This window comes from Stenella coeruleoalba (assembly GCF_951394435.1).
Source record: "Stenella coeruleoalba genome assembly, chromosome: 1".
NCBI classification, from domain to species: domain Eukaryota; kingdom Metazoa; phylum Chordata; class Mammalia; order Artiodactyla; family Delphinidae; genus Stenella; species Stenella coeruleoalba.
The window spans coordinates 105,839,012-105,862,395 of record NC_137169.1 but is presented as its reverse complement, the minus strand read 5'-3'; the positions used below and the strand labels follow the sequence as shown (position 1 = coordinate 105,862,395).

General features: G+C 39.5%; 1 protein-coding gene across 2 annotated transcripts in view; it reads right to left on the bottom strand.

Annotated features, from left to right (window-relative positions):
- LOC307188317 (flavin-containing monooxygenase 5-like) overlaps nucleotides 1-14,760 on the bottom strand; it is a gene marked incomplete at both ends in the record, with an annotated part of 38,073 nt that extends 23,313 nt beyond the window's left edge. The window contains 4 exons of one of the 2 annotated variants that reach the window (XM_079925331.1): nucleotides 228-370; nucleotides 1,924-2,086; nucleotides 4,019-4,207; nucleotides 14,617-14,760. In XM_079925331.1, the coding sequence (XP_079781457.1) occupies nucleotides 228-370; nucleotides 1,924-2,086; nucleotides 4,019-4,207; nucleotides 14,617-14,751 (630 nt within the window). The remainder of the gene's footprint in view (nucleotides 1-227; nucleotides 371-1,923; nucleotides 2,087-4,018; nucleotides 4,208-14,616) is intronic. The other variant, XM_079925330.1, reaches the window with a different exon arrangement.
- Between the last annotated feature and the right edge of the window lie 8,624 nt (nucleotides 14,761-23,384).

Sequence of the window (23,384 nt, the reverse complement as noted above, 5' to 3'; positions counted from 1 at the left end):
TGATCATGACCAAATTCCTTAGTGTGAGGCCAAGTGAATGATGGGAATCTAACTTGTAACCTTGTCTCCATCACATCATCAATCATAATGTTGCCAACTGAGGCAGTGAAACCAAGCCCTGCATTTGCCATTGGCACTGATGGGCTGTGTGCAGGTATCCATACACTCTGCTGGGTCCACCTGCAGCTTCCTTGGTGAAGCAAAGTAAATAATTTACTAATTCAAACCTGCTTGGCTGTGTGGCTAACTTCCACAGCCAGATCGCTTCCAGAATTCCCAATGCCAATTATAATGACTCTCTTTCCAGTGAAACTCTCTGGATTCTTATAATCTCGACTATGGAAGTACTGTCCTTTGAACTTCTCAATTCCTGCAAGAGAAGGGAAAATTATTACTGGGTGATGGTTTATCTGATATCATTTGTTAAATCATTCATTTTTTTTTGCAGTGTGTAGAGTTTATGCATATATTCTCTGTATGTTCTCCTTTTACTCAGGTGCACTGTTGCCTTTCTGAATATTTTTGCCTGTTTTCTTTTCCCATCACCTCAGAGTGGAACCTTGTGATTTCCTTATTATAAGTAGTCTGCTGAACTCAGGATCTGTTAGCATTTTAGACCCGTGGGCTCACAAATCCAAACTGCTTCAGAAAACCTCCATCCTCTTTTGTCTTTTCACCCTCTTTATTTTTTTTAATTGAAGTGTAGTTGACTTATAATATTATATCAGTTTCTGATGCACAACATAGTAACTTGATATTTATATAGATTATGCAATATACAAAGTTATTATGATATTACAGTCTTTTGATTATATTCCTTGTGCTGTATATTACAACCCTGTGACTTTTATTTTATAACTGGTAGCTTCTATCTCTTAATCCCCTTCACCTATTTTGCCCATCCCTCACCCCCTCTTTTCATCATCTGTAAATACCTACTTCCATTCTAATTGGAGTATATATGTTCTTATATACACTAAACTATACATAGAGTGCTTTTTTCCTCTCAGAATGAAAATCCAGGCCAAAGACTGTAATTAAACTCTTTATTTAAGCTTTATTTTCTTCCTTAGAAACTCAATATTTCTGTTTATTTCCTCGATTGCTAAAAAAGCCCTCATTCAGGTTAAAGAAGATGTGGTAAATATATACAATAGAATATTACTCAGCCATAAAAAAGAATGAAATAATGTCATTTGCAGCAACATGGATGGACCTAGAGATTGTCATACTGAGTGAAGTAAGTCAGAGAAAGACAAATATCATATGATATCGCTTATATGTGGAATCTAAAAAAAATGGTACAAATGAACTTATTTAAAAAACAGAAATAGACTCACAGATGTAGAAAACAAACTTATGGTTACCAGGGGGGAAAGGTGTGGGGGAGGGATTAACTGGTAGACTGGGATTGACATATACACACTACTATATATAAAATAGGTAACTGATAAATACCTACTGTATAGCACAGGGAACTCTTCTCAGTACTCTGTAATGACCTATATGAGAAGAGAATCTAAAAACGAGTGGATATATTTATATGAATAACTGACTCACTTTGCTGTACAGCAGAAACTAACACAACATTATAAATCAACTATACTCCAAAAAAAATTAAAAAAGAAAAATTCCATCATTCAATCTAATGCAGATCAACTTTTATCCTTAAAAAACTAAAATTATTGTAAAACTAAATATAGAGCCTTCTAATTTCCCTCTAGTCCCCCAAATTACTGGTATCTCTACCTCCTAAATAGCGTTAATACAAGTTACCCCATCACTTTTCAGAAGAATATGCAGAATTAGGATAAGCTTTATTTCATCCCAAGGTAGGAATCGCTCAGACCACATTCCTCCCATTCTTTAGGGATCAGGTCACAGGCATAGTTCAAGTGTCTTCCTTCCTTGTAGGCTACTTACCAGGGAAGCTTTCCAAGGGTAAGTGAGCATTGGTGTGATGGCCAGTGCAAACCATAACTCCATCGAAGACATTCACCTCCTTTTTCCCTTCAGATACCGTGACCACCTCCCATTGGCCTGAAGTGGAGAAATCAGGCTGCTTCTTCACACTGCACACGGTGGTCTGAAAAGTAAAGGGGTAGCCACAGGGCACTATAACCACAGCCCATATAGTGGACATCTTCCCTGACAGGACTCTTCTTGCAGAGGGTAAACAAAGGGCTGCTACCGCCTAACAGGCCTCATGCAGGGGTATTTCATTTTCATACTCCACAAATCAGAACTTTTTTGTTTGGGGCTGTGGTCAGAGTGAGAAAACTTCCATGAGGCAAGCTAAATAAAACAGAGTTGGCAGACTAATGTTGCACTCTCCACTGCTTCTAGAAAAGTGCAAATTACTAGTTCTCTGGACCATACCCTAGGGCAATGTGATACTTGAATAAAGTTTGGGCTTCTCTTGTGCTTCTGAGACACTCCATGCACGAAATGCCTATTCCTCCCCATACCCCCAGACATCCTGAGACCCTCTGATGCCTTCTTACCTCAAGTCCTGTTCTCACTGTCTGGCCTTAAACTTGTGACTGAGCTAGAGGGCTCCCTTTCCTAATAGAGTAGAGAAACATCTCAGTGGCTCATATTTTATGTAAATGAACCTCTCTGACTCCCATAAATGCCCATTTTACAAGTAACTATAAAGAAAGAAGGTGTGAGATGGGATAGTCAGTGGCACAATTTTTAGCTTTAAAAAATAGTAATAAATATGGGTTACTCTACCCAGCTTAAGGAAACATAAAGAATGTGTTCTATGTGCTTCTGGGTTTATGACCCTAATGTCTTGGTTGACTAATAGAGATACCCCTCTTGTATACCCGAGCCATCCTATACTATTTATTGTTCCTCTCGATCATGTTCTTACTTTTACACAGGCTGGTGCTTCTGCCTGGATCATGCTTTTATTCTTTCTTCATTTGGAGATACTCACCCTTCAACATTTAGCTTGGTATTATCTCCTCTAAGAAAACCTTCCTGGTGCCTGATGCCTCATGCCCTGATGGGTTAAGCAACCCTCCTCTGAGCTGCCATGTATAGATTTCTGTGGCATTTATCACTAACTCTTCATTTTTAATAATTATATTTACAATGAAATTTCTCTTCATTTTTCTATCTCTATAACTAGACTGTGAAATCACTAATTTTTTTTGTTTTTGTGTCTTCACTGTTTAGTATGGTAATAAACCTCTTCAATAAGTGTTTAAAGAAGTGAAGAGAAGTACCACTAGGCTGTAAATGATTGACTTTGGAAGTCGTCACTGGATATTGCCATTTTAATTTAGTTGTTAAAGAGAAAGAGTCATGATTTAGTAGAATGATCAGAAGGTAGAAGATTTGGGCTTTTTGCCAGCTGTCAGAGTATTGATTCTTTTATGGTCATGGTTTAGAATGATAGGAATATCACAGAAGACTTTACAGCAGGAAGGAACCAGTGAAGTGATCTAGTACAGGCATCTTGTTTTACAAATAAACTTAAGATACATCAACGTTGAGGAACTTACTTGTCTGAAGTCACAAGTTGATTAGTGGTAGAGCAAAGACTAGAACTCAGGTTTTTGCTTCCCAATTCAATGTTCCTCCCTCTATGCCAGAGTTAACTTATTTGCTTCCTCGTAACTTTTCAATACCTACTTTACTGGGTTGTTGTGATCACATTAATAATGCACTGGAAAGTACTTCAGAAAGTATAAAAGGGCTAAGCAGCAAGTTGTGGAAACAGAAGGTTTTAAAGTTCCCATGCCTGTCAGTTCCCCTCATTATTTTATTGTAATCAAATGATATAGAATGAAGGCAATGAAATGAAGGTGGCTTCCTGGATCTGCAGTCAAAATACATAGAAGAGGGACCTTTCTATGAATATTTTGAGACACAGGGAAGACAAAGAGTGGATTCTGGATAGAATAGATACATGAGCATATCAAACCAATCTAAGCACTGGTAAATAAGACCAGTTATTCATTTACTTGACAACTCAAAACACAGAGATACCCACGAAATTCCCTACCTTAAATCGAATGTACTTTAGAAGGTCAAATTCTTTGGCATACATCCTGAAATACTCCAGGACCTGGGAGTTGTGCATGAAGTTAGGATAGTGATCTGGGATGGGATAGTCACTGAAGCACATCATCTCCTTAGAAGTGTTGATGACCACTGACTTGTAAATACTGGCCCTTCCTTCTTCAGGTTCTTCCTGCAGTAAGTAAAAAGCATTCATGGCAACTTGAGAATTAAGGTCATGGTTTATAAACAGCCAACAAACATTTGAAAATGTTTTCTGAAAGAAATGCCAATTTAAAAAGTCCCGGGCTTCCCTGGTGGCGCAATGGTTGAGAGTCTGCCTGCCGATGCAGGGGAGACGGGTTCGTGTCCCGGTCCGGGAAGATCCCACATGCCGCGGAACAGCTGGGCCCGTGAGCCATGGCCACTAGGCCTGCGTGTCCGGAGCCTGTGCTCCGCAACGGGAGAGACCACAACAGTGAGAGGCCCGCGTACAGCAAAAAAAAAAAGAAAAAAGTCCCCTCCCCACAACCCTTCACATCTCCCAGTATTTGTGCCCTCGTGCAGTCTCTTCCCCTTGAATCTAAGTTGTCTTTATGACTTGCTTTTGACCAACAGCATGCAGTTGGGATGATACTGAATGGCTTCCAAGACTAAGTGATAAGTAGTCTTGCAGTTTCTGCCTGAGTCTCTTAGAAAGCTTGCTGTGGTGGAAGTCAGCAGCCACGTAAGAAGTCCAGCTACCCTGAGACCACCATCCTGTGAGGAAGCCTGAGCTAGCCACATGAAGAGCATGTTTGGGATAGAGAGATGTGCAGCCAGCCCCCAGAAGGTCTAGTTATCCCAACTGACGTTCTAAATATGTGAGCAGGGAGGTCATAGCACACATCCAGGCCCAGCTGTCACCTGATTGCCATGACGTAAGACTCCAAGTAAGAACTCCCCATCTGAGTCTTTTAAATAGTATATATATTTCAAAGCCTAGGGAAGTTTCAAGAGTTTCATACACTTGCCACATTGTTCTCCAGGAAACACTGTACTAACTTACATTCTGTCCACTAAGTGTTCCCATTTTACCTCGTTTTTACTAATTACAAAGACAATTACTCAGTGTTAGCAAAAATGAGGTGAAATGAGATCTTAGTACAATATTTTCTGGACAGCAATGTGACAAGAATATGAAACCCTTGCAACTTAGCCTTTTAAAGAAAGATTCAGCATTGTAGACAAAGATTTATGTTAAAGGATGTGAATGACAGCATTATTTATAACATAAAAGTGAAATGAGCTAAATGCTGCAATATTGTGATTTATAAGAAATATATATTTGGTTATCCAGATGGTCAAAATATATTCTCATATATGGTCTTTTTCCACAGTTCCTGGCTCAGAGCTCCCAATACTCTCCTAATTTCCTAACTGTTGAGAGTGATACAAGTGTCTATTGTTATGTTAATATGGTGACCTTTAGAAAGCAACTAAGGTTGTGGGCTGGTTACCAATGGAGCAAACACTGTGATTAGAGGGTTGTAACTTTCAGTTGCCTATCCCCTGACCTCTGGGGAGGCGACAGGGGCTGGAAGTTGAATCAATAGCCAATGCCCAATGATTTAATCAATCATGCCTATGTCATAAAGTCTCCATAAAAACCCAAAAGAGTGGGGTTCAGGGAGCTCCCAGGATGGTGAACCGAAGAGACTAGGGGAGAGCGGTGTGCCTGGAGAGGGCATGGAAGCTCAGTGTCCTTTTCCCTATGTATCTCTTTCATTTGCCTGTTCCTAAATTATATTCTTTTATAACAAACCAGTTACCTAGTGAGTAAATGGGTTTCCTGTATTCTGTAGCTGCTCTAGCAAATTAATCAAACCCAATGGGGGAGGGGTTTGTGGGAATTTCTGATTTATACTCGGTTGGTCAGAAGTATAGGTAACAACCTGGACTTGAGAATGGCAACTGAAGTCCAAATCCCAGGAGGGGGTTGTTGGAACCTCCAATCTGTAGGTGGTTGTTCAGAAGCCCAGGTAATAACCAGGGCTTATGACTGGTGTCTGAAGTGGAGTCGAGGGTGAAGTCTTGTAGGACTGAGCCCTCAATCTGTGGAATCTGACGCTGTCTCTGTGTAGATAGGGATCACAATTGAGTTGAATTCTTGGACATTCTGCTAGTGTTTGAGAATTGTTTGCTGGTGTCTGAGGACCACCCGCCACCCACATACACACACTGGAATTGGTCTCAGAACCATTTAATGCCCAACAAAATACACTGTAATTTGAGAACCACTGCTCCAGATCCTTGCTACCTAAAGTACGATCTGTGGACTAGCAGCAGGGGCATCACTTGGAAGATTGTTAGAAATGCAGAATCTTAGGCCCCATCCCAGACCTACTGAATTGGAATCTGCCTTTTAACAAAATCTTCAAGTGATTCAGATGCATCTGAAAGCTGAGAAGCATTGCTCTAGCTGATATCAAACCCCAGTTCACTGTTCTTTTGCCAGCAAGGTTAACTTCTTTGCTTCCTCAAAAACTTCTAATAACTACCTCATGGGGGGTGTTGTAGTGATCACATAAAATAGCGCCATATCTACCCAGATTGTTATGTTAGCCTTTCACTGAGATATCATAAATGATGACTTTTCAACTCTACTAGAATTTTTTAAAATTGTTTTGATTATGGAAAATTACCTTAACCAACTTGGACCCCCTCTTCTCTTTTTATTCCAGAAAAAGATATATGGATGTTACTGAACATTGAATGGCCACAAAGGAGAGTGTTCACTGGCTTTGCCCACATTAGAGATGATTTTCCTCCCATTTTTAGAGAAGAATTTTTCAATTTCAGAATCCTGAATAGATCATTCCCATTTCTCTGCCCCATACTTCAAGATCTCATTCCCTTTGGCTGCTAATAATGTTTCTACAGGTCTCTTCTAATCTATCCTACCTATTTCAACCAAAGTATTCTTTCTAGGGTATGGTTGTATCTCTGCCCTAATTAAAATTTTGGATGCTGCCCCGTTTTCTCTAGTGTATATTTTTCAGCTTAGGATTCAAAGACCTCCATAATGTCTTAGAGTCTATTCTTTATCTCCCCAACTAGATTGTAGGCCCCTTGACTTGTATTCATGCTCTTTCCCACAGCATATAAAATTATAAATAGCATGTAGTAGATATTTAATAGATGTACATTGAATTATACTGAGAAAGGTACATATAGAAAAAGGAAATAAATTTCACAAAATGCATAACAAACTAATGAAATACATCAAAATTTATTACAAAAACAGTTGAATAAGATATTTTTATCTTATTCACAAAAATTTGCTGTAAGGAAAATTGCAAAATAATATAAAATCAAATGCATAGATATATTCATTTTATAGTATTTAAAATATCTATTAATTAGAAACCACTTAAAATGCCCCCCTCCCCCAATAGGAAAAGGGTTTAGTAAATTATGGTATCTCAATATGATGAAGAATTTACCTTCTACACCACTCCTTAAGTATCCTGCTAAATTCAAAGCAGATCCTGTCAACCCACTGCTTAATGGGCTCTACTGATTCCATTTGGAAAAGCAAATTTCTTATTTTGAAACTCAGTATATTTCACAATCTATCCCAATCCACCTTTGTATCTTCACTTAGTGCTCTCCTCAATTAATTTCAAGCTTCTGAGTCATTAAATTGTTGTTGAAACATTCCAGACTCTTTCACAACTTTAAACTTTTGTAACAGTATAGTACTGCTTCTTCATTTGGAAAATTCCTATCTATCATTCAAGAGTCACATTAAATGTCACTTCTTTGGAGAAATATTTCTTGTCCTCTCCACTGAGTTAAATGCCCCATTCAACCTCCAAGCTGCCAAAACTCTCTGCTCAGATTGCCATCAAGGCAAATTAGAACACGCGATATTCTGCATTTGTTTCTATGACTGTGAGGTACCCGAAAGTAGGATTTGTGTCTTACTTTTTGCACCTCTGTCATCAAGACAGTACCTCATACATAGTGGATGCTTAATAAATGCTTTGAAATGAATTAATGAGTGAATTATAGTGATTGAATTTGGAGATACTTAAAACTATCATTTTGAAATCTGTATAGGAACACTGAAAATGGCCTATAACTTTAAGTGGAAAAAGTAATATTACAAAATTAAGGTCACATTCTAATCACCAAATATATAATATTATGTATGCCTAGGGCAACTGTATACCTATGTCTACCCATATTTATATAATTACACATTGTATAATCTCTCCCCTGTTATATGAGTATATTTTAATTATTTTAAATCAATAAAACTTCAAAGTAGGAAAAACAAATTGATTTATTAAGGAGGTAGGATTTTTTCTTTTATTTTTGTAGAAATGTTGTTTATACTACAACTTGATGATAAAAAACTTCAACAAACTAGGAATAGAGGGAAACATCTTCAATTTAATAAGGAACATCTACAAAATACCTGCAGCTAACAGCATACTTAATAGTGAGAAAATGGACAATTTCCCTCCCATAAAATTGAGAACAAGGCAAGGATATCCTCTCTTACAACTTCTATTCAACACTGCACTAGAAATCCTAACTAATGTAATAAGATAAGAAAGGAAATAAAAGTATACAGATTGGGAAGGAATAAATAAAATGATTTTTTTTTACAGATGATATGACTGTCTGTGTAGAAAATCTCAAAGATTTAAAAATAAAAATTCCTGGAACTGATAAGCAATTATAGCAGGGTTGCAAGATACAAGGTTAATATACAAAAGTCACTTACTTTCCTATATACCAGAAATGAAAAATTGGACTTTGAAATTAAAAAAAAGTACCATTTATAATAACACTCCCCCCAAATTAAGTGCTTAGGTAAAAATCTAACAAAATATGTATGAGACTTATATGCAGATACCATAAACCACAGAAGAAGAAAAACAAAGATATGAATAAATGGAAAGATATGCTGTGCTCATAGATTGGAAGACTCAGTATTGTTAAGATGTCAGTTTTCCCAACTTGATCTGTAGATTCAACACAATCCCAATCAACATCTAAGCTAGCTATTTTGTAGATATTGACAAACTGATTCTAAAATTTATGTGGAAAGAAAAAAAAGGCCTAGAATAGCCAACTTTGTCCTTACGTGTGGACTGTGACTAGTGACTTTCTTGCAAAGAGTATAGTATGACAAGGGAGAAAAAAAGGAGCAACTTTAAAGTGGCAAACCCTGATAAACACCATCTCAAGCCAGGTCATCAAGGTTAACATCAATCGGTGTGATAAGTTTGATAGTGTGTACCATTGATACGATGTGTTGAGAACAGCACCCTACATCTAAGGCCTTCCTCCCCAAAATTCATAACCCCAGTCTAACCATGATGATAACATCAGACAAATTCCAGCTGAGGGACATTTTATAAAATACCTAACCAGTAATCCTCAAAACTGTCAGAGTCATCAAAAACAAGGAAAGTCTGAGAAATTGTCACATCCAAGAGGAGCCTAAGGAGACATGACAACTACATGCATCGTGGTGTTCTGGATGGGAACACCTGGAACAGGAAATGGCCGTTAGGGAAAAACCTAAGTAAATCTGAATAAAGCATGGACTTCAACTAATAATAATGTATCAATACTGGTTCATTAATTAGGACAAATGTAGCATACTAATGTAAGATATTAATAATATCTGGGCATGGGGTATATGGGAACTCTGTACTATCTTCCTAATAATTCTGTAAATCTAACACAGTTCTAAAATTCAAAGTTTACTTAAACATGTTGTTTGTACATAGCACGTTTTTTCAAAAAAAATTAAATTAATGAGTGGTAGGGTCCTTTTGGAACCAAGATGTTTGAGGGGGCAGGGGTAGACACATTCCTATCAAATTTGACTTCATTCATTCATTCAGTAGATATTTCTAAAGTCTCTCTGTAATAAAAACACTATATTAATGCTAAAAAATACAAGTCTGTCCCTGTTTTCCAAGGGTTCAAAATTTAGTACAAAGATTGGAGTCATGCTTTCCACAGCAGGTATGTTGGGGTCACTGAGCTAAATGAATCACAGATCTTACTCCTGTGACAATAATCATATATTTGTATTCTTTTTCAAGTAACTAAGGCAAAAAAGTGTTATTGTGTGTCAACAAAAACCTTCAAGCCCTTCTAAACACCTGATTGGACCCTACGTAGGGCTCATTACTGTCAACTCACCGCTTTACAAAAGAGAGTGAGGGCAGAGCAGTACTGGGTCAGTGAGTGGAAGAAGCAGCTTCTGCTCCTGCATTTTAGTTTTTCCTACCATCGGCGAATAATCTGCCCTCTAGAGATGTATCGTGATTCTATTTCCTGCCTAAGCACATGACTCGCATTGAGTAGGAAGTTCATATGAGAAAAGAGAGAACCAGGGACGTAGGGTAGTATAATTGGAACTGAAGGGACTGGAGGCAATAGTAAGGGCAGAAGAAAGGAGAAAAATGACTCCCCTTCAGGGGGAGGAGTGAGAACAGTGTGGATCTTCTGTTCCTTTGACAGACTCTCAGAATCCCGTGGGACAGAAGCTGTCTTAGGACTGTTGTTCTCAGCGTTGTACTCACACTGGACTCATCTGGGGAACTCTAAAATACTAATGCCTGGTCCTTACTCCCAGAGACCCTGTTTTTTTTGTTTTTTATTTTTTTTTCCCGGTACGCGGGGCTCTCACTGTTGTGGCCTCTCCCGCTGCGGAACACAGGCTGCGGATGCGCAGGCTCAGCGGCCATGGCTCACGGGCCCAGCCGCTCCGCGGCATGTGGGATCTTCCCGAACCGGGGCACGAACCCGCGTCCCCTGCATCGGCAGGCGGACTCTCAACCACTGCGCCACCAGGGAAGCCCAGGGACCCTGTTTTAATTGCTCCTTCTCTAATGGGTAGACAAGGTTGAGATCTGCTGGTAAGAGGTCGTGTGGTGGCCCCGGAAAGCTCAGGGCACCAGAATTTATCCCATCCACCTCAGAAGTCTTTTCTCCACACATCCTTAGCTAAACTGCAGAATGCCTGAGGGCAGTGGCAGGAAGTTATATAACTCTGTGTCTCCACACCATCTAACAAAGTCTGAGCTTCAGAAATGTTTGTTCAATGAACTGTTATCGATTTTGTTTTCAACACGCAATGTGATCCTCATTTATCACCTGGGAAAGCTGGGGTAAAAGCTGAAGGGCAAAGGTTTCCATGTTGGCTGCACATTAGAAATAGCTAGTGGAGAGCTTTATTGACACCCCAGGCCAATAAAACCAGAATCTGGATGGACTGATATCAGTATTTGTTAAAGTTTGTTAAAGTTCCCCAGGTGATTGTTCAGTGTTGCAGCCAAAGCTGACAGCCACTGCTCTACAGTTACCCTCTTTTAAGTATTTTGTATCCATTCAGTTGTCTTTTTTTGGGGGGGGGGTTGATATTTAAGAATTAAACACCGATTCAACTAAGGGTGTTTATTACTTAATTTCATATTTTAAATTAAAATGTTCTAAATATGCCCATCTTACATTATATTGTATCCATGTGCTATCTTTGTATCACATATACACTTTAGAACCTCACTACGTGAACTGTAGTTATCAGATCAGTAGCATCAACATCACCTGGGGCTTTGCCTGAAATATAGAATCTTGGCACCACCCCAGATTAAGGAATCGGAATGTACACTTCAGCAAAAGCTCCAGTGATTCATGTGCACATTAAAGTTGGAGAAGCACTGCTTTGGTATGCTTTAAGGATTTTTAAAATTCAGATTGACTAAAGAATATTAAAAATTATTTTCCAGCAATACATGCTCATTAAAACCTCAGCATTTCATAAGAGATTTATCATTTTAAGCTATTTCGTTCATAAAGTAATATTGCAGTATGAAAATTAAAGTGATATGTCTCACATTACTACCGACTTTTCACCATCAGTCTGGTCTAACATTAATGAGGAGATCAAGAAGAAAGAAATTTATATTGAGTCCCTGAGACCTGTTACAAGAAAGAGAAAATGGAAGCCCTGAGTTGCCAGTGGCTTACTGGACACCCGGTAGCAATGGTGGCATTCCAAAGTGCTTGGGACGATCCTATATATGAAACCCCCAATGAATTACAGAAAATTTAGGGGAGGTAGGATGGGGAGAGGAAGGCTCCAAATAACAAGCAAGGGGGTCACAGAAAAGCAGATCTGAGGCAATTCTTGAGGAAACCAGCATCAGCATGTAAAACATGTTTAATCTGCAATTAGGCTCCACAACTGTGTAACTGTGGAATATGTGAGAATGAAGGTCTCTATTTCACAAGCATTCTAAGCAGCCACCCAAGATATTTTGCTTCTCTAGGATTCATTTATAAAATGTAAATATATTTGGTGCCTAATATATGCCAGGCATCCCCCGTGGCTCTAGAAATATAGTGGTGTTTGTGTGTGCCTTTATAATATATGTAAAATATATGTATGTTGTATATAATGTAATAGACACAGATGTGGTCTGTCTTAACAGCAGTCAGAGCATTATGATGAAATATAGCTTATTTATTTTCAAGAAAGCAGTTTATAAGGTGCTGAAGTTTTGCCAAGAGTATAATCAGAAAACACTCCAAATTGGGTCTTTAACAGAGAGGAAGTTTAAACCACTTTGGAAGTAAAACCTGATAATCAGGTAGGATGGTGGACCCTTCACTAATTTCATGCCTGGTCAGTAGTTGCCAGACCTGGCTAGGATGCTTACCAGACACCAAATGTGTGGGCCACACTCTAGGCCAACTGAATAATAACTGATGTTTAGCAATTATTGTGCCACTGTTATTAGTGATGACATGAGTATTCATTCACTTAATCCCCACAATAACTATGAAGTGGGTGCCAATATTATCTCCTTCTTAAAGATGACAACACAGAGGTACAGAGAGGGTTAATGGTTTTCCCCAAGGTCACAGTAGGATTTGAACCCAGACGTGCTCTTAACCTCTACACCATGCTGTGGCTGGATTTCAAAAGTAAAATTTCCTATTTATTACAAAATATTAATTAACAGTCTTTTCAGCCATGCCCAAGACTGATTATGACCGAGGCATGCATGGTGTGCTAAGGAGTATCCACCCTAGATCCGAATAGGGACGATTGTCAAATAGAGTTAGTCCCCAAGACGGAGCCCAGATGCAAAACAACTGTACTGCTGTTCTACTAAGGAATGCTATGAACGAATGAAACCACTTTTAAGTAGCTGGCCAGCACCGTGTTCGTTTTGTGAAATATGAAACAAATCTGGACACCTTAATACCATTCACTGGCTTAAAAAGTGAGTTGAAAAGCAAACCCAATGGATGTTGCTTTGGAGATCAGTTAAGGAGGGTGATATTCTTTGACATATAATAAGCTTAACTATCATTTAAGTAAGAAGATACCTTAACTGTTAGTAACAAGTTGCAGGACTCGGTGTGCATATTAAAGCAACTCAACTTTAAAACTGAGTCTGTGCAAGGACAAGAAAACCCAGTTGCAGGTGCCCTCTGCCCTTCTCTGAAGACGGGACTACTGCTTTGATTTCTCAAGTGAAGGAAAAGTGCAAAGCAAGGAAGGCAGCCAGATTTTATATCCTATTCAAGCACTAGAATCATTAGAGAATTGTTTAAAGTAAAGAAGGAAGGAAGCAACGAAGGAAGGAAGGTAAGAAAGAAAAGAAAAAAAAACAGTAAGGTTAGAAGAGATTGAAAAGGGGGATTCCTGGAAGGAGTTGTAAGCAGTATTCTAGATCACTTACCGATGAACGCAGACCAAGAGCAACCAATTTACATGCCTGCCATTCTGCTACACCCCCCCACCAAGATTGTTACCCTTTTATGGATAGCGGCAAAACTCATTACAGACAGTGCCCAACTTGTGATTTTTTGACTTTACAATGGTTCAAAAGCAATACACATTCCATAGAAACCACACTTCGAATTTTGATCTTTTCCTGGGTTAGCGATATTTTGTAACATACTCCGGTGATGCTGGGCAGTGGCAGCTTCCAGTCAGCTGGAAGGATCAGGAGGGTAAACAACTGATAGACTTACAACCATTCTGCACCCAAACAACCATTCTGTTTTTCATGTTCACTACAGCATTCAATAAATTACATGAGCTATTCGACACTTTATTATAAAATAGGCTTTGTGTGAGATGATTTTGCCTGACTGTAGGCTAACGTAAGTGTTTTGAGCACGTTTAAGGTAGGCTAGGCTCAGCTATGGTGTGAGGTAGATTAGGTGCATTAAATATATTTGTAACAGGATATTTTCAATTTACGATGGGCTTATCAAGATGTAACCTCATTGTAAATCAAGGAAGATCTGTAAATGAAAATGATCTCTGTGCCATTTTCACAGACATCAGTAAAGGACAGAACGAGTGATACCTGCGTCCCATTTTGCTGCCAGCGTAGGGAAAGAGGAACCTGCATAGAACCTGAGGTGATGGCTGCTGGGAGGAGGTCAGCAGGTTGAAGTCTGGCAGGTTTAATCACTGTGAAGCCCATCATACTTCCTGACACGAGGTAAAATATCTTATGCACCTAGTTACAGCGAGAGTTCCAAGTATTAAGGAACAAGATTTACCTGAAACCTCCACAGCCCTCCGATGTCATCAGTCCCTTCAAAGCAGACGGGCTCCAAGCCTTCTTCCAGGCAGCACTTGATAGACGTGAGCCCACTCACTCCTCCCCCAATCACAGCAATTCTTTTCTTGGTCATGGTCTCCAGAGATCTTCACTGGGCTGGGTCAGTGTAACCTGTCCTAAAGAAAGGATGACAAAAGACAGAAAGCACACATCAGTTAATACCTTTCAAAGAAGAGCTTGAACGTGGCATTTAGATAAATTCTGCAGCAGCAGGTGCCTTTGGGGAACCCAGATTCCAGTGTCCTCATGGACCACCGGGAACTACTACCTTGGATGGGTGAGCCCTGTGCCTGGAAGACCCAGAGCTGAGACCCAGAGCTGAGAGCTCTGCTGTGGTACCCGACCTCGCTGCCTTTGCCCCAACACTGGCAGATCCTTCAGCTGCGATCTGGAGGGCACTGCACTTTCAGCTCTTTGCAAAGAAATGTAAAACAACAAAGTACAAACAGCAGCAATAGCCAATGTGGAGGGGCTGTTCAGCTCCACCTCCTTTCAGCCAACACACCGCCCACTCAGCAGCGCCCATTACCCCCACAGAGGGGAGAAAACGTGGGCCAAACCTGCTCTGGGCAGAAATAATTAACCCTATGACCTCTCTGTTTTTCACCTGCAGTTGCCCGCACTCTCAGCTACTCTCAGGGGAGACCCTAGGGGCCGGAATCTCCATCACCCGCCCTTCCCATTCACTTTTAACTTCCTGGTGTTGTCTTATAGTGACAGACTCCTACTGGTGAAGGGAAACTGTCACCAACAACCCCGAAGCAAGTCTTGCTCAAAAGCTTAAGCGGAGAACATCTGTCTTTCAGGAGATCTGTCAGAACACATCCCGGCCCCTCGTCCACCTCTCCAAGCCAACCCCCAACCCCACAAATCGGATCTTTGTTTCCGTGCTACGGGAAGAAATTTACTTTAAAATACCCATGCACTGAGCTGGGTGCTGGGGTACAGTGGGGAGTGAGGGGATTAAATGTCCTACTTAAAGGAGCTTATAGTTTAGTAGAGAAGACTGATACACAAACAGATAATTTCAAAAAAATAAAAATACTGTAAAAAAGAACTTTCCTGACTCAGCTATCTGTGTGATTACAAACACACAGCTACCCGTGTGATTACACTTTTAAAATGTAACAAAATTTTCAAATTATTCGGAAAAGACCAATGTAATGGATATAGGATTTCATACACTAGGTCAGAATCAGGGCTTATTCAACCCAGGAGTCTATTTTGACAGCTGTAAGGGGTTCTGGGAGAGCTGGGTTGTGACAGATGCCATGCATCTCTGTGCACCTCATACTACTCCCTGAGTCAACCTTGCTGAAGATGATTTGATGCCAATAATTCCAGCATTGGGTTTTGACTTACTAACATCACCCCAAAAGTATCCTTCCCGGACCAATCACTTTCTCAAGGGTTTACCTTATATGGTACAAAAGATACAATGGGAATGGACACATGTAATCCTCTCAGCAACCCCAAGAAGAACGTACTATCAACTACGTCTTTTGCAAGTAAGTGGAAAGGCAGGAAGGTACACCTGGCAGTCTGGCTTCAATCACTATATATACTGCTCCTTTATGAGGATATTTTTACGTCTTTTTTAGCCACAAGTCCTTTGTCCATTTCTCAGCTCTCTATTGCATCCCCTTTCTTTGCCTAGCACCTGCCTTTACAGTTTACACTTTAGTTGAACTGCTTTTAGCTGTTGCCTTATTTCAACTACTTTAAAATGTGTTTAAAAATAGATCTTTGGTTTGGGAAATCATTTGGCTCCATCAGGAAGTCTCCTGTTCAAAATATGGTCTGAATTATATGAACACACACACACATGCACACACACACACACACACACACACACACGTAATCACACACACAGTGGGGAACACATGACATCAACATAGCCTAATGAGAGAATAAAGGGAAAGAAGCTTAAGGATGGAGTTATATATATTTCTCAGTAATTAAAGTGTTTTTGTGTTTTGATGTGGTTCTGTCTTTTTGATATGGTTCTTATTATCAAAATGTCATTAATCTCTCAATAGTCATCTTAAGACAAGCTAATCAAAAAGTTCGTATTTTTCTTTAAAAAAAAAAGCTACTATTTACTTTTGTTCTGGATTCTCTTCTCACTTTGCTCCAGAAATCCCTTATTTAACTAGTGTCCTCACCGTCAAATACCATGAAATAGAATGTCTTTTGTCACCAAATATCTTTTCTTCTGTCTAATGCTACTTTCTCGTAGAAAGAAAAAGCAGGGTTTTTTTTTCCAGTTGCCTAAATGCCTCTCCCTTAAGATTTCAAAAATATTAACCTCTTGTCTTATCTCTCCCCAAGATTTATGGCAGCAGAAGGGCCACTGAATACTAAAGAACAAGAAGTTCTCATATAATCATCCTGTTTCTATTAGACCATGGGTTATTGGGTGTTGGAGAAGTTAGTGACTTCCTTTGAGTTAATGAGCTGCTGGACCACAAAAAGCCAATCTGAGTCTGAGGGAGATGATTGCAAGTCACCCAGAGATCCCAGAATCTGAGCTGGATGTAGGACCTGGATGGAATTTGGAGTTGTCTCCCTTGGGGTGGGGATGAGCATATCAGAAGGATGAACACAGAATTCTAGTGGCTGGAGGGGTGTCAGACAATGCTAGCTCTTCATTAAAATCTGTTTTCCTCATATTACAGAATTATAGGACTGTAGCTGGGATGGGGCTGCCCAAATAGCAACAGTATTTCCCAGTTTCCCTTGCAGCTGCACGTGGCCATATGACTAAGTTCTCACTAAGTTCTGTCTAACCCATTTAAAGGCAATGGTTTCCTGTAGCCTAGAATAATGATAACAGAGAGATGTTTGGGAACTATGTATTGAAGTAGGTCCACTATCAGATTGGGGCCCTAAATGACTGGATATTCTAGTCTGGATCTATTAATCTTGGACTCTTACATGAGAGATAAGTAAATTGCTATTTTGTTTATGCTATAGAATTTTTAATTTTGCTTTTTACAGCAGTTAAGACAACCCTAATTAATATTAGTATCAATATTATTTGGACCTGTAACTTTTTAGACTGATAACTTTCATAAAAGTTTTCAGTTATAAATGTGAACTTATATTATAATAGTACTTTTAAAAATAAAATTCTGAAAAGTGTTTTAATGCAACCCTTTTACATATTGGAAGTTTAACTTATAAATGAATTACTTGTAAACTGGATAATTCTGAATGTACTAGAGATGCCTAGTTATAGGAAAACTGATGAATACTTTTATAAACTGAATATTAATATCTCCCTACTGAATCGGTTTTAGAATTTCAGAACAATACAAGAATTACTTTTAAAACTTAGTATTTTAAAACATAATTTTAATGTTCTACTACTTTTTTTAATAAACTTATTTATTTTATTTATTTATTTTTGGCTTTGTTGGGTCTTTGTCTCTGCACATGGGCTTTCTCTAGCTGCCATGATTTGGGGCTACTCTTTGTTGCGGTGCGCAGGGTTCTCATTGCGGTGGCTTCCCTTGTAGTGGAGTACTGGCTCTAGGCACGTGGGCTTCAGTAGTTGCAGCACATGGGCTCAGTAGATGTGGCTTGCGGGCTCTAGAGCACAGGCTCAGTGGTTGTAGCACACAGGGCTTAGTTGCTCCGCAGCCTGTGGGATCTTCCGAGACCAGGGATCGAACCCGTGTCCCCTGTATTGGCAGGCGGATTCTCATCCACTGTGCCACAGGGAAGCCCTGCTCTACTACTTTAATTGTGTTTTGTAATTAATTACTTTTAAACTTGGCAAATATGTTTTATGTTGTTTTAAAATTACTTGTAAAATGTTTTAAACCTTGACTCAAATTTTCTCTCTGTTTAGGCTAACTGCAAATTTGCAAGTGAGTATATACAGGCTCAACTTTGACTAAAGTTTTTCTACGGACAAAAGGCAGGCAGAGGACATGGGGGTTGGGGGGAGGACCATAGGATCCTGCTCCATTTCAGCTGTGCTTCCTGTGCATCCAGTGCTGCAAGCCATGCTCTAACACACAAACACAAGTAATGGAAGAGTCTGCCCTTCGTGATTTTCAAAGATGATTGGAAATACAGAATATAAACCCACTAAATAGATTTAGAGATACTTAAAAATACCATAAAAAGAAGAGGAAAATCTCCAATGAAGAAATGACTGGGTTCTAAAAAGTTAATCAATTTTAACAATTCTAATCAATTGTTGAAAATCAGAACACATTTTCCCATAGAACCAATGTCATTTTTTATGGTTAAGGCACTAGAAATATTGTAAAAACCAAATGAAGCTCAAAAGAAAATCAGTTAAAATTCTGGATCAGTAGGAATGGAAGTTTTGTGGTAATGGCTCATTCACATTGAGAAGAACAACACTCATATCTGATGAGTCTCTGGGGGCTCTTGTCCTCCCATTCAGTCTTCAGGCACAGTGTCCTTGTGGCCTGCACATCAGAGACAGTTGAGACTTGTCCTAGGGTGAGGACAGGGGAGATCATGAGAAGGAGATGATTCTAGGTATGATTCAGAGGTAGAATGACTGTAATGATGGATGTGGAGCAGAGGTGTCATACAGAGAGTTTTCTTGTGCACATTCCCAGCCAATATCCACCTCCAGAGGTAAACATTGTTTCCTTTTGTTTTTGTTTGTTTTTTATTACTGAGGTATAATTGACATGTAACATATTAGTTTCAGGTGTGCAACACTTGTGCATCTGAATATTTGTATATTGTGAAATGATAACCAAAATAAGTCTAGTTAACATCTGATGCTTTTATTTGTTCTCAAACTTCATATAAATACAATTATATAGTATATACTCTCTGTGCTTGGAATCGTTACACAATGTAGTGATTTTAAGATTTATCCAGGTAGTTGCGTGTATCAGTAGGTTGCTCTTTTTATTTGTATGAATCTATAATTTGTTTATCCATTCTCCTATTGATGAATATTTGGATTATTTCCACTTTTTGGTGTAATGAAGGTGTTTTATTCTTGAACAAGTCCTTTTTGTGGACGTCTGCTCTCATTTTTCTTGTGTGCCTAAGAGTGCAATTGCTTGGTCATAGGGTAGGTTTAACTTTAGTTGCAACTGCCAAAAAGTTTTCAAAAGAGGTTGTGCCATTTTATACACTCACCTGCAATATATGAAAGCTCCAGTAGCTTCATAGCCTCTCAGCACTTGGTACTGTTCGTCATTCTTGTGGGTGTGTGGTATTATCTCATGGTGTGTGTTTTTTCTTTTGTTTTTTTTTTGCAGTATGCGGGCCTCTCACTGCTATGGCCTCTCCCGCTGCGGAGCACAGCCTCCGGACGCGCAAGCCCAGCGGCCATGGCTCACGGGCCCAGCCGCTCCGCGGCATGTGGGATCTTCCCGGACCAGGGCACGAACCCGTGTGCCCTGCATCAGCAGGCGGACTCTCAACCACTGCGCCGCCAGGGAAGCCCCTCTCATGGTGTTTTTGATTTGAATTTCCCTGATGACTAATGATGCTGAATGTCTTTCCATTTAATTTCTTGGCCATTTGTATATCTTCTTTGCAAAGTGTTTGTGAAAATGTTTTGCCCGTTTTTGAAAACTGAGTGGTCTTATTATTGAGTTTTAAGAGTTCTTTGTACTATCTGGTTACAAATCCTTTGCAGATGTATTTCAAAATATATATATATTTATTTATTTATTTTTGGCTGTGTTTGGTCTTCGTTGCTGTGCGCGGGCTTTCTCTAGTTGCAGCGAGCAGGGGCTTCTCTTCATTGCGGTGTGTGGGCTTCTTATTGCGGTGGCTTTTCTTGTTGAGGAGCACGGGCTCTAGGCATGTAGCCTCAGTAGTTGTGGCACATAGGCTCAGTGGTTGTGGCTTGCGGCCTCTAGAGCACAGGCTCAGTAGTTGTGGCACACGGGCTTAGTTGCTCTGCAGCATGTGGGATCTTCCCAGACCAGGGCAGGAACCTGTGTCCCCTGCGTTGGCAGGCGGATTCTTAACCACTGCACAACCATGGAAGTTCCTCACTTTCTTAATTGTGTTTTTTGATGAGCAGAAGTTTTAAATTTGGATGAAATCTATTTTATCTTTTCTTCCTTTATGGTTAGTACTTTTTGCTCTTTTATAAGAAATCTTTGCCACGCCATGCTCATATAGTCTCCTGTGTTTCCAGCTAGAAGATTTATAACTTAGATTTCACATTTAGATCTGCAATCCATTTTTTAAAAATTTATTTTCTTTATTTTTTGGCTGCATCTGGTCTTAGCTGTGGCATGCGGGATCTTCATTGAGGCACGTGGGATCTTTTCCTTGCGGCACGGGCTGTTTGTTGTGGCATGCGAGCTTCTCTTTAGTTGTGGCGTGTGGGTTTTCTCTCTCTAGTTGTGGTGCTTGGGCTCCAGGGTGTGTGGGCTCTGTAGTCTGAGGCACGCAGGCTCTCTCATTGAGGCCTGCGATCGCAGTAGTTGCGGCATTCGAGTGTAGTTCCTCCACAGCATGTGGGATCTTAGTTCCCTGACCAGGGATCAAACCCGCATCCCCTGAATTGGAAGGCCATTGCTTACCACTGGACCACCAGGGAAGTCCCCTGCAATCCATTTGAAATTAATTTTTGTGAGTGGTATGAGTGTAAGAGTCAAGGTTTATTTTTTTTTTTCTATCTGGATGCTGTGTTCTTCCAACACCATTTATTCTAAGGTCTTTCTTTCCCCTAGAATTGCATTGGTGTCTTTTCCATTGGTCAAGTAACAGTGTATGTGTGAGCCTGTATCTGGACTCTATTCTGTTCCATTGGTCTATTTGTTTATCCTTATGCCTATACCATAGTGTATTAATTACTTACCTTGATAGTAAAATCAATTTGAAAATTGGTAGCATAAATCTTCCATCTTTATGCTCATTTTAAAGATGATTTTGATGATTCTAGGTTTTTTTGCAATTACATTTAAATTTTTAAATTAGCCTATCAATTTCTACCAAAAAAGCCTGCTGGGATTTTGATTAGGATCCCATTGAATGTATAGACCATCTGGGGAGAAGTGACATCATAACAATTAAATCTTCCTCTGTGAAATAGGCTCTTTCTTCTTTCGTTAGGTCTTCTTTGATTTCTCCTGTCTTACAATTTTCACTGTAGAACCCTATGCATTTTATTTAGTCCTGTGTACCTTATTATGTTTTAAATCCTATTGTAAATGGTATTATTTTTACATTTTCATATTTCAATTGTTTGCTGCAAGTATAAAGAAATACAGCTGATACTTGTATATTGACTTTGTATCACATGGCCTTGCTTAATTCACTTATTACTTCTGGTAGTTTGTACATTCCTTGGATATTCTATGTACACAATCATGTCATTTGTGAATAAAGACAGTTTTACTATTTCCTTCCCAATTTTTACATTTTTTGTTCTCTCCTTATTGCACTGGCAGGAGCTCCAATACAATGTTGAATAGAAGTGGTGATAACAGATATCCTTGTCTTGTTAGGGCGAAGCATACACTATGTCACCATTAACTGTGATATTATTTGTATGTTTTAGGTAAATATCTTTTTTTTTTTTTTTCTGCAGTACACGGGCCTCTCACTGTTGTGGCCTCTCCCATTGCAGAGCACAGGCTCCAGATGCGCAGGCTCAGCGGCCATGGCTCATGGGCCTAGCCGCTCCGCGGCATGTGGGATCTTCCCAGACCGGGGCACAAACCCATGTTCCCTGCATCGGCAGGCGGACTCTCAGCCACTGCGCCACCAGGGAAGCCCTAGGTAAATAATCTTATCAAATTGAGGAAGTTTCTCTCTATTCTTAGTCAACTAAGTTTTTATTATGAATGGGTTTTGAATTTTATAAAATGCTTTTTCTGTATCTTTTAAAATGATCACATTGTTAAAATTATATTGAATGACTTTTTAAGTGTTAAGCCAGCTATGTCATTTGGATTGTTTTTCCACCTGTATTCTTGAGGGATACTATCTGTAATTTTTTTTTTCTTGTAATGTCCTTGATAGATTTTGATATCAAGGTTATGCTGGTCTCTCTGAAAGATTTTGTGTAGAATTGTTCATATTTTTCCTTAAAAGTTTGGTAACATTTATCAGGATAGCCATCTGGATCTGGTGCTTTTGTTGTTGCAATGTTATAAATTATGGATTTAATTTCATTAAAAGATACAGGATTATTCAAAATTTCTGTAAGTTGTGTTTTCCTAAAAAGTTGCCCATTTCTTCTAGGTTGTCAACTTTATTGACATAAAGTTGTTCATGAATCCTCATATTATTTTTTTCATGTATGTGGCATCTATAGTGATGTTGCCTCTGTCATCCTTGATATTAGGTATATCTGTTTTCTCTCTTACTCTTTTCCTTGATCAATTCTGTCAATTTTATTAATCTTTTCAAAGAACCATCTTTTGGCTTCATTGACTTTCTCTGTTTTTTTTAAAAATTTATTTATTTTTGGCTGCATTCGGTCTTTCTTGCTGTGCATGGGCTTTCTCTAGTTGTGGAGAGTGGGGGCTACTCTTCATTGTGGTGCACTTGCTTCTCATTGTGGTGGCTTCTCGCGTTGCAGAGCATGGGCTCTAGGCATGAGGGCTTCAGTAGTTGTGGCTCGTGGGCTCTAGAGTGCAGGCTCAATAGTTGTGGCGCACTGGCTTAGTTGCTCCGCACCATGTGGGATCTTCCCGGACCAGGGATCCAACCTGTGTCCCTGGCACTGGCAGG